The sequence below is a fragment of the Macrotis lagotis genome, chromosome 4 (assembly GCF_037893015.1).
Source record: "Macrotis lagotis isolate mMagLag1 chromosome 4, bilby.v1.9.chrom.fasta, whole genome shotgun sequence".
Lineage (NCBI taxonomy): Eukaryota > Metazoa > Chordata > Mammalia > Peramelemorphia > Peramelidae > Macrotis > Macrotis lagotis.
The window spans coordinates 173,524,594-173,537,226 of NC_133661.1; the positions used below are offsets into that span (position 1 = coordinate 173,524,594).

General features: G+C 33.8%; 1 protein-coding gene across 3 annotated transcripts in view; it reads left to right on the plus strand.

Annotated features, from left to right (window-relative positions):
* The window catches only part of SPPL2A (signal peptide peptidase like 2A), a 61,655-nt gene extending 49,290 nt beyond the window's left edge, over positions 1 to 12,365 (plus strand). For all 3 annotated transcript variants that reach the window (XM_074234683.1, XM_074234684.1, XM_074234685.1), the window contains 4 exons: positions 331 to 433; positions 2,092 to 2,166; positions 3,686 to 3,846; positions 12,041 to 12,365. In XM_074234683.1, coding sequence (XP_074090784.1) covers positions 331 to 433; positions 2,092 to 2,166; positions 3,686 to 3,846; positions 12,041 to 12,118 — 417 coding nt within the window. In that variant the 3' untranslated portion in view covers positions 12,119 to 12,365. The remainder of the gene's footprint in view (positions 1 to 330; positions 434 to 2,091; positions 2,167 to 3,685; positions 3,847 to 12,040) is intronic.
* The last annotated feature ends 268 nt before the right edge of the window (positions 12,366 to 12,633 follow it).

Sequence of the window (12,633 nt, forward strand, 5' to 3'; positions counted from 1 at the left end):
AAAAACAGATGGCCAAAATAAATTCTAACTGTTGTTTCAAGACCTGAATCATATTGTTGGTCATTGAAGTTAGACAGTGGGTCTTTTGGATTGACAGGATTAATCCTATGTGTGTGTTGGGTTTCATTTTTCTAAAGCTACATAATCTGCTTCTTTCAAGCTTTGTAAATCATGTGTATGCGTGTGTGTGTTCAATGTGTGTCCTCTGATTTCAAATTCTTTTTAAATGTCAGTTAAAATGGGTAAAACAAGAGTTCTAATGTCAGTAGTTTTTTAAATGTAATAATTAAAGATTCAGATGAAGCTTAATGTCAGCATTTCCTCCCACAGTTGCCAGTTGTTATCAAAGTACCAAGATTGATAAATTTCTCAGCAATGAGTGCATGTCTAGCACCTGTTTCAATATTGGGTTTTGGAGACATTATTGTTCCAGGTGAGCCAATGTCTATAATATTTTTTACATTGACTTTTAAGTGGATATGTAAATAGCCCATTTTTCAAATTATCTTTGAATTTTAATGTTACATTATAACCTCATATATAAAGAAGATATTTTTCCAAAGTTTGCTGTTCAGACAAATTATATTTTTAAATTTCTACTTTAAAATGTAAGATGGTTTAGAAAAATCTAGTAGATGGGAAAGAATGAGGGCAGGATAATTGAAGAAATACTTGTATGATTGAACCATTGATGTAGACTCCTCTTAAGATTTTAGCTAATTATCCTCTATGTTTCTTACTGCTCCTATAGCTCTCTCTGATTCTTGCAGTTCAGTGCTCTTAGACATATAAGAGATACACAATATTAGAGCAATAAATCACATCTCCTGAGAGTTATTGCCCATGTTTGATCATGAGCAGTCTGTGCATCAGATGGTTGTGAGGGAAGCCAGACAATTACAAGATACTAGCTCCATTGTAATCCCCCTTCAAGTAAAAAGGAAGTGTCTTGATTAGTCCTTCTCTCAACCTAGCCAGTGGAAGAGAGAAGATGGTGGTACTCCTTTATAAAAGCTGACACAGTTTGAGCCTATTTAGCATAGCTCCTGGTATGATCACTTGGCAATTCCCTTTTTGCAAAACTGAAAAGGTAGGGAACCATTTCTGTTGTATGACCTTAAGACATAGTAAAACTTCAAAAATCACTAGTTTGTTAAAAATTCATGGTTTAATTTTAAATTTTAATTTCCTTTTTTTTAAAGAAAAAAGATAAAATAGCATTACTTTTGAAAGTGTAGGGGCAGCTAGGTGGCACAGTGGATAGAGCACCGGCCCTGGAGTCAGGAATACCTGAGTTTAAATCCGGCCTCAGACACTATTATCTAGCTGTGTGCCTTGGGCAAGCCACTTAAAAAACCTAAAAAAAAAAGAAAAAAGAAAGTGTAAAATGTGATCAAACAATTGAAAGAATAGAAAAAAATAGTTTTTTCACTAAACATGAACCTGAACTAATTAAATTATCAAGCAACAGGAGGAAATTCTTTTGATTGAGTAAAATAGGAATTACATTTCAATTCTACCACTGATATATATATATGTATATATATGTAAAATGTGCTAGCATCATTTGTGTATCTAAATATTTATTAATACACTCTGCTCTGAGAATTCTTCATGGCCTGAATTTCACAAATGATCCCTCTAATAAAAAAGTAATAAGAAATAGTTATTTCTGTACATCTATAAAACTAGAGCTGAAATTTCACTGACCTTTTTAAGTGTTAGAATTAAAACTTGAAATTTTCTCATTATTTGAAAATAAACATTTTAATCAGATAATCCAATACCTATGAGGATGAGATATGATCCTTGTCTAATGAAGGATTAATCATAGTCACAGTTAATATATTAGAAATTTAAATATTCTAAATTCAAGAGAAGACAAAGTTCTAAAGGGTCAATGGAGAGAGAACCTACTTAAGATTATCTTAGGGTTAGTGTTTTCAAGTTTTGTTTAAATTTATAAAGTCTCTTTTATTCCAAGGAATTTAGGCTTCCTTTCTACCACTATAATATTGAACTGCATACATAATTTAACTTGTCTTTAAAGGGTTCTTCCCATTAAGAAATTAAACTTGTTGGTATTTTTAGGTCTCCTGGTTGCTTATTGTCGAAGATTCGATATTCATGTTGGTTCTTCTATCTACTATATTTCCTGTGTAATTGGTGAGTTATTTTACTTCTTTTTTTTGATTCATAATTGTGAAAGCAAATAGAAAACTTTGTCTGAGAATCCAGGTGCTGAGACATACAGATTGTAGATCCCACTGTGGTCATAACTAGATGGGCAAATATAGACAAGTCGCTTAACTATTTGTTCTTCAATCTACTCACCGGTCAAAGAGAAATTACAATTATCTGCTTTACCTAATTCACAAGATTTTTGAAAGGAAAATATTAGACTGAAAAACATTAGTAATAAAGCAAAAAAATAGATTTCAGGAAGATAATTGGTTATCCGTGACCAGAGCGTCAGCTTTGCGGGCAGGAAGATCTAATTTTAAGTCCTGCCTCTTACAAAAAGAAACACTTTGCTCATTTCTCAGTACCTCCAGGCCATTTCCTAAGATTATTAATTGTTAGAACAGGTACAGCTCTTTTTTAAGAAAAAAAGGAGTTGTCTAATTGGGAGTTCCTTCTGCCAAAGAAATTACAGGATGCCCACTCCATCCCTATCTCCCAAAAGTTTTGAAAGCAAAAAAGTTTCATATAAATGGACTCATATATCAGGAATTCACTTAACCTGGAACTGCAACAACCAAGAAGGTACCCTAAAGACTTCTGAGCAGCCATCTAAGATCTAAGTACATACTCTCTAGCCCTTATTTTGGCTCACATCATAACAAATTTTCTGATCTGGTTTGTTAGTCCACAACAGATCAAAACAAGTCAAAGCAGAAGCTTTATTATAGCCAAATACATATATAGAAAAGATAGTTGATAGTCTAATAGTAAGAAAGATGAGAAAATATTTTTTTTAACAAAAGGAAATTAAAATGGAAAACTTCATGTTAAAGAACTTAAAAAATATAGAATAGAATCAAGCAGCTTAATATCTCTCTGTAACCCCCTAAAAGAATCAAATATTGTAGCATTTTAAAAGGTATTATGATATAGTAGCAGAAACACTGGACTGGACTCTTTGATCTTGGGGAAATGATTTTACTCCTCTCAGTCTCAGATTCTTCCTCTGTAAAATTATAGAATTGACCTAGAATGAACGCCAAAGTTTGTTCCAGCTCTTAATATTTTGTGATTGTGTGTTCAAAGTGGTTACTTTGGATTATCCAAAAAAAAAAAAGATTACTTCTCAATATATCTTTCTCCTGTTTAAGGAATCAGCAAAATCTGTAGTACTTGTTAATTATCCAAAATGGTTGGAACCAAGTATTGTCACTCAAATTTTAGTTGTTTGGAGTATATAATAATTCCTTCTCTGGTGATAACAAGATGACTGAAGCATTACTATTACTATTTTTAATCACTGATGAATATTTAAACTAATAATATGCACATACTTTAAAATGTTTGTGGAGTTAGTTTTCAAAAAACATTGTGTAGGATAATCTTAAAACTGTAAATAGAAGCCAGTTTGCTAGTATCTTGAAGATGTTTAAATACAATTTTTTAAATAGCAGCACAGGTGAATGAAAATGACTAATATGTAGCATTTTTACTCTTGTAGCCTATGCTGTGGGAATGGTGCTCACTTTTATAGTTCTGATGCTGATGAAGCAGGGGCAGCCGGCTCTTCTCTACTTAGTACCTTGCACACTTATTACTGTTGTGATTGTTGCTTGGAGACGTAAGGAAGTGAAGAAGATTTGGAAAGGCACTAGCTATCAGGTATGTTTGAGTTTCTGTATTGATACTTTGACTTAGCTTTATGACTCATTAGTTTAATTGACAGTTCATTGTCCCCTAAGCTTACTTTGGTGTGTCATGAAGACATTCCAGACACATGGTGAGTCTTCTGGTGCCCTGCCACATTGTCAGTTTTCAACAGCTTCCACTCTGTATCTGAAACCAAAAGCACAAATGTTAGAAGATTGAAAGCCATATCTATGGAAAGAATATAAAGATTAAAAGGGAAACCACTTCAGAAAACAAAAGTCACTTCAAGTTCCTAAATATCTTCAGACATAGAAAATCATGATTCCTGGAAAATATAATTTAACTTAAAAAATTAACTGCATAAGTAGCTAAAACATTAATTTTATATAACTAAGTAGCCAGCTCTTAAGTTCCTAATGGTGCTTATAAAAATGTTCAGGATGAGAAACAATATGACATTTTGAATAAGAAATCAGTTTTGGAGTATGTAAGACTTGAATTTAAAACCTATCTATCTTAGATACATAGATAACGACCTTGGGGAAATCCCTTAATTTCTCTACCCTAGACAATTCTCTAAAATTTTGAGCTGCCAAGCAGGTAGGCCAACTTTGATAAGAAGAAATCCTTACTAGGAATTTCTAACAGTAATTAAATTATTATTTGATTAAAAAAGAAAGACAGAGACAGGACAGTGATGACAAATTTAAACATGATATATTAGCTAGCCTATAAATTCCATGGGAAGAGAAAATTTTCATTATCCGATCTTGTTGATATTGGGTGTCAGGCTGCCTCTTCATTGAAACCAAATTCCTCCCAAGTTCACTGAAGCTGAGTCCTCCCCTTTCTCCCTCTTCTGCCTCACCCACACAATGTTTACAAGTGTGTTAGAACTGAAAATAGTTGGGAAACTCTAGATAGAAGTACTTTGCTACTGAGGTCAAAGTCATGGCTTTGGTCCATGTTATGAGGAGTATATTTCAAGTCCAGTTAGCTACAGTGTGAGCTGGTCAGGAAATATCTATTAACTACCTTTTCTGTATATACACTCTGCTAAATACAAAGGGTACAAATATGAGAAGAAGAAAAAACACAACTCCTTCCTTTAAAGAACTTACTTTCTAACAAGGGAAAACAAAACACAAAAGAAAGCTAAAAAACAAAACACAAAAGAAAGCTAAAAAACAAAAAGTGGAAGTGGGGGGAAAGGGTGGAGAAAAGTTACCTGGTTTGAAGGCATGGTGAAAAATTCAACTCAAGAAGTCCCAGAATAGTTGTTAAGAAATGTGAAGATGTTCTGAGCTGCACACTTTTCTTAAAAGGAAAATTAATTATACACAACCTAGGTCATTTCTGTCATATCAATATTTACAATATACATTGTGAATAATTGGGAAAACTCCCATTTCTTTGTTCTCAAGTCTTCATGATACTGAATTTCATGTTACTGAAATCTCCAATGAAGCATTGTTCCCAAATGCCTCAATGGGGTTAAGACACCCTAACAGAAAGTCTGAATTATAGAATAAAATGTTTTATAACCTTTAAATATTAAAGCATATATTTTCCTGACATTGATTTACTTTAATATCCTGGAATCACCTTGCATAAATTGTACTCATTGATAAGAATTTTCACATTTAATAATTTAGTGAACAGTGGAGAAACAACTTTGTCTAGTAATGTTATAAAAATTTATTGTCGAGTTATTGTTAGTTCAAATTCCTTTAAAAATATAATCGCTTTGAAGAAAAAAAGAAAAAATATATAATCACTTCGAAGAAGACCAATTTAAAAGTGATAGTTAATCTTTTGTTGACTTAAAAATAAGCATTTAAAGAGTTGCATCATATCTTGTCTTAGGGTTTCCTGGATGTCATAAAAAAATAAAATAAGCCATAGTTATAAAATGAAAATGAATAACAGATGAATAGCTCAAATATAGCCCTAGTCTCTACTAAATTCTCCTGAAAATGACCTTTGTGTTCAGGTGAGTCTTTTTAACTATAATCAAATCATCAATACCATTACTTCTAGAAAAGTTTTTTTCAGTTGATTTCTATAGAGTTCTATTTGCTAGATTCACTAAAAGGAGAAAACACTCTTGGCCACCATTCTTTTTTTTTTTTTTTTTGCATTGATTCTATATGGTAGGCTCAGCCTTTTTTCCAGCTAGTCTCATGCCTCAGGTTCAGAATTAAAATGATATAAGATGCTCATGGATACTCAACTACCTAACAGTTAATAAGAGGAAGTTACCTAAAGCATGGCAGAGAAAGGACATGCAGCAAGGACACAGTATTGATTCACTTAAATGCAACTTCTGTGTCTCCCTGTGCTATGCTCAGCACCCCACAATCCCCCACCCAATTTTACTTGTGGAGTTTTTGTACCTAGATCACCAGGAAATTATATCACTGGCAAGGATCTTAGTCTCTCAAGGAGTTTCTGATTAGAAAGGAAAATCTAGTCAGGTGGCATATAATATTCCTGCCACACCAAACCACTTGGTGGCAAAGTTCCAAATGCTTTTAGAGGCTCTTTCACCACTTACATGACAGTCCTCATTTCAGGAATCCTAGAAGTCTGCTATAAGCAGCATTGGAAATTGAAGATAAAAGAAAAACAAAAAAAAAAAGACAAAAATGTAATGGCCCCATGAAGGAGTGACCAACAAGAGAAGTGAATGAAGACCAGAAAATCCAAGTTTCATCTTCTCCCAATCCCTTAGAAGGACCAAGTCTCAGACCTTAACAATCTAGGCCATGTGTTGGATGATATCAAATCTTTGTAGTTGACAGTGAGAGTCCCAGTGGAAAATGATGATGAACAGGAGCATCATCAGGAATGTCAAGGCCACAGCACAGATGATGACACTTCTGGCACAGTCATTGATCCTCATCTTGAGTCAGGGTTAACTCTACAAAGGTAGTAAGAGATCATGCGTGCAGCCTGTCCCGGTGTTAGGGTCACTATTGAGATTCATCATGTACTACTTCCTATTTTATGTTCCTTGATCTACCACCCAGGAATTGGGAGTTCCATTAGGGAGGGGGGCATAAGGGGAATACTAAATATGGTCCCTATAGAGGCCCCTGTTCCCATCTTTCAAAAGGTTTGAGGACACAATTGTAATACTACATCTCCCAACAATGCTACATTCTGGTTTTCTAAGCCACCTTTAAGAAGGAATTGACTAGGGGGCAGCTAGGTGGCAAAGTGGATCGAGCACCAGCCCTGGAGTCAGGAGTACCTGAGTCCAAATCCGGCCTAAGACACTTAATTACCTCTGTGTGGCCTTGGGCAAGCCACTTAACCCTATTTGCCTTGCAAAAACCTAAATTAAAAAAAGGGGGGGAATTGACTAGTAAGTAATGATTATTATATTGGCAGCAGAATGGGAAAGCCCAGTTAGTTCCAGAATACACTATGGATTAGAGTTTAGAAAGTATAGAAAGAGTTTCATAGGACCTGCCTTTGCTGTGACACAAAACAGTGCCCACACCACTATCCACTCCACTACTTTGAGAGGGTCTAACTCTGCCTACCATGCCAAGATTTAGTGCTGTGTCCTGTGCCAGACTAAGTGCTGCTACAAATGCTGTCACTGCTGGCATCTAAGGGCTGCCTCTCTATGGCAGAGCCAAATGCTACCATGGGAGCTGCCACTTCTAGAGCCTGAGTTTCACTCTGCTGGGTCAGACCAGACATTGTTGAGGATGATTATGTTTTCCCCCTCCCATGCTGGAACATATGCTAAGATCTACTCTCAGGAAGTTCCTGAAAGTTATGGTTCACAGGAGCAAGAATGAAAGTGAACATTTCTTTTACTCTTTTAAAACTGATATGGTGTCACCCATGCTCTCAGTAAATCAGCTGTTGTACATGTAACATATTTGTCCAAATCGCCAGTTCTGGAAAGATCAGAAAGCTCCTGGAGAAGATTAAACACTAACCTTTCATGTGTCTCCTATAACAAGAGGCACCTTTAATCAGTGAATACCAGTAAAGTGTTCCAAATGCAGTGAGACCACCCAGGGATTGCCTTTCTCTGCACCACCTAACCCCACTTCAGCAAAACAATCCAATTCAACACTGTCAACTCTGCCAGCTGTAGCTTCTTTTGGTGCTTCAGGTTCAGAACAAAATGAGAAATGCATGGATCATCTAACATTTAATGAAAAGGAGTTTAATTGAAAGGATATTCAAGAAGAAACTAACATTGAACCAACTTGGGGGCAACTTACCCACCTCCTTATTGGTTGTCCTGGGTATTCACTCACCTGGAGACACCACTGCCCCTTATCTTGTCTCAAGGATGGTTTCCAATACCTTTTAAGGAAAAACTAGTCTACATGGCAGATAATTCTCCTCCCTACTTCTGTTAATGTTTAAGCACCATGAAGGAATGGTTTGCCTCTCTTTTACATTTGTGTTCCCTGAGGCTTTTTACAGGTCCTTGCATATAGTAAACACTTAATAACTTTTTTTAATTAATTTATTTATTCATTTGAAAGATTAATGGAAGGACTTGAACAAGATAAAAAAAAATGTCATCTGAGCCAGTGGAAGAAGCGAGTTTACTGATGTATGAAAGTGCCATTATTCTACTAAATTATGTGGAAAAGCAACAGTGTTTGCTTTTTCTTTTTAATGATTTCCTATTATAGTCCTATTTCCCATAATTATGAGTTTTATTTTTCTGCTAAGTCATGTCTCTGCTTGGAAGAGAAATGGGTAGATGCAGCCACATTTGGACTCCATTTCAGCTGATATTACATCTGTTTATATGTGTGTGTGTGTGTGTGTGTGTGTGTGTGTGGAAGCCATGAATCAGAATCTCAGTGTTTTAGAAGTTTAGTTATTCATGAATATGGGGACTTAGATGTATTCTAATTATCAATATCTTAATTCATGTGGTAATACTATAAAAATTATAAAAACGTACTGATTCAATATACTTTTAGCATCAACAGAGAAAGTAAATAAGAGTAGAATTTCATCCAGAAACTTTATTAGTAACTCACTATGACTTTTGAAAATGTTTATATCTGGGTACAAACTGGGCAAGTTTTGTTTGAAATGTGATTGATAGCCTAAGCATCCAGGGTAGAGGTTTTATTTCTAGAAAACTGAATACATCCTCCATAAATTATCCTTTTTACATGTTGAAATTAATATCTTTTATCTACCTACTACTCTGTACTACAGTAAGCCCTTTCTAATAAATTGGGAAAGAGATGCAAAACTCAATCAGTGAAAATTAATTTATAAAACATTTTTTAAATGTACGCATTCAAGAATTGTAGATGGCAATCTTAATCTCTCTTAAAGCAGAGAGCTAGGATCTCTGCTTTAATGAATTTATGAGTCATTTAGTTATCAAAAATGTTTCCTAAAATTCTTAAAAATGGTTAACTCAAAATGTAATTCAAAAAGAAATAGGAAATAATAAATGTAAATGCTTTTCTGTCACCCAATATTTTTTCCTTTCTCTCCTGGAAATATGGATTGAACCCAGAATCTTTTTGCCTCATCCTCTTCCCCTGTTTTATTTTTTTTTCTTATTTGGTTTATTTATTTAATATTATTACAGTAATTTTGTTATAAGAGTAAGCCTGAACCTGAACCCTCCCCCAAGAAGATGAGAAACCTAAATAGTGAAAGAGAGAAAAAAAATTTACTTCATTCTATGTTCAGATTCCAATGATTGTTTCTGGAATGAGTTGCCTTCTTTATCATAAGTCCACCAGAGAAGTTGCTTCAAAATTTTTCCCAGAATAAAAATATTTGAAAGGGAATTTAGTGGAATAAATACATTTTATTTTCGATATATAATAAATATCAAAGTGCTAAAGAAGCTATAAGTGAAGAAGCTGAATGACACCACAGATATTTCTGCATATTTGAATGAATAGAGTTGTCCCAAAAGGAATGTGCTCTCATTTGGGTAAAAACATTCTTGCATCATAGATTAACATTTGCCAGTAGTTACAGTTGACTAGTGTCAGGTTTAAGAACATACTTCATCAGAGAAAATGGGAAAATGTTTGCTAAGACAAAGGCATTTTCAGTTTGAACCATCTGTATTTATTTCCCAACTTTCTTCCTATCATTTGAATTCTTAAACTCACCTTTGCAATTCTGTTTCTTGACTACTGCTTTAAGCTGACAGGGGCAATTTGTCCAATACCATGTCATATTAATGACTTAGACAAACCAACAGTATGGTTCTGCCATCTTAGTCATCCATCTAGGACTATTTTCATCATGTCATTCCGCTGCACAAAATAGCAGAGTAGTCTCTCAGGGCCTTTCAATTCAATTCCAAAAATCCTTATTCTGATTCACAGTTCACAGAGGTTTCACAGTTAGAATCAAAAAATTAGTAGCCTTTCATGACCCAGTAATTATGGAAGAGAGTCACCTTCAAAGTGGTGTCTGTGTAGTCATTTAATAAATATTTATTTTTTAAGATTATAAACTTTCAGGATACAAAGGAATACAGTGGTATAATATATTGCTGTATTTAAGAATTATTGAATACCAGCAATATTTTATCACTTCTTAAGCATTCATAAAGACATTAGGCATACATAGCTGAATATGAATGACAGATACCACTTGGGAAAGTTATATTATTAGATAACATTTAGATCCCTCCCAATTTCAGGATTTAGTGATTCATTGTTTGATACTTATTTGCTATATTATTATTTTCATTTTTCTCCAATATGTAGTCTTCCTACTCATCAAACAACCTATCAGGAACATTTATTAAGCACCTGCTATGTATAGACACTCTGGTAGGCTATTGGGGTACAAATACAAGAATGAGGCTATCACTACTCTTAAGGAGTTCATATTGTAATAGAAAGAAAAAAACTATATGATTCAAAGAGCAGACTTTGCTTACATCTGTGCTTATAGCATGAAAGATCTTCTTTCAAAAAGTAAGGGCTTGGGGCGGCTAAGTGGTACAGTGAATGGAACACCGGCCCTGGAGTCAGGAGTACCTGAGTTCAAATCCGGCCTCAGACACTTAATAATTACCTAGCTGTGTGGCCTTGGGCAAGGCACTTAACCCCATTGCCTTGCAAAAACCTTTAAAAAAAAAAGTAAGGGATTAATTCTTTAGTCTTAATTCTGCTTTGCATCTGGTCTTTTCTGCACAGACAGTGTAAATTACTACATCAACAATTCAGACTCCTTGAAGCATTCTTAACTTGGAAAAATAAAATTACTTATTTCTTCTATTTGTGCATAAACTGCCATGGAATAATGGGTTTCTAAGTATAAATTATTTCTCTCTTTCATTGATTTGACTCAGTCTTTTCTATTTCTAACATAATGTATAATGGTATGTTTTCCTTTGAAAAACCAGTGGTTTACTTGATGTGCTTAGAATTGTAAAGGATTTTACAGAATCTTTATATTTTTGTAGTGTAAATTTCCTCCTGAAATATTGAGTTAAAAAAAAACCTCAATTTTTGTCATTATTTTTATCTGAATGAGAAATAACTTCATAGCTGGCTAGCGTCCCACAATCTATCCACTTTAGCTCTGCTAAATGTCACAAGTACTTCTATTATTTTTAGAAGTCACAAGCTGAAACTAACAAGTGACAATGTAAAAACTCAAAACAGCCATTTAAATCTTGATTATCAGTTTTATCATTTTATCAAATATATAATGGCCTGGTTTTGAAAAGGCTCCATAACAAGTCTTTTTGAAGATATAATAACTTAAGAATAATATTTTGTTTACTTTTGTAAACTTTGTTAAGACATTCAGGCTTATTAAAAATTTAGTTTTTGTATTTGAATCTGATTTTTTTCCTTTTATTGGAAAGATTTTATGAAATAGGAAATTAATTGAGAGAATATTTGTTTCTATAAACTCATTTAAAAACTCATTTTCTTTTAGAAGGTAAGATGGTAGGAATTGGAGTCATATTTTGAAAGGAGCACCTGTGGTTGCTCAGTAAGTTTTTCTCCAAACTGCGCTGCATCTCCCATATCCATGCCATTATATATATTCTTCATATCTAGAATGTATTCTCTCCTTACCTCTGCCTCTTAACAAAAGGGACATCTTGCAGTCCTATGATGTGATGTCCTCAGAGGAACTAGTGGTTTTCTCTGTCTGTTTATCAAAAAATTAAAGAATGTTGAAATTTTTAAATGTTTTCTTTTGTTTTTAGATGATGGAAAACTTGGACTATGGAGTTAATGAAGAAAATGTGACAACCAATCAACAAACTGTTGGACAGCAGTATTAAGTGAACCTGCAATAATCTGTTAAATGCATTTTTTTTCTACAAATAGACAATGAAGTTTGATTTTTTAAAATATATATTTTGAATGGGAAATACGAAAGAATCTTCAATAATTTGTAATGCTTGCATATGTATTTTTTTATGAGTTGATACAAAGTACAGCATAAATAATTAAAATGTATTTTAAGAGCCAAAATGTTAGTTGTGCCTTCACATTAAATAAAAGCATATGGTCTGTGCAATTTTCAAATGCATTGTATGCAGAATATTTTTTTCTGAAAGCTTATCTTGTGCCTGGGCCTCTGGTTAAGGACTTTTCTTCTGGCTTGAGTTTGGTTCCATGACTAGTGACAGATTGCTATTTTTATCACACTGAGCCTTTGAACAGATTGTACTATTAAAGAATCATACAAATAAATATATTACCAGTTCTTAAGTATGTAGAAATAACTAAAATATAAAAGAAAACAGTTCTCTATTTTTCTAAAATTAGTAACTCCCTCTCAAGTAAGCAGGGC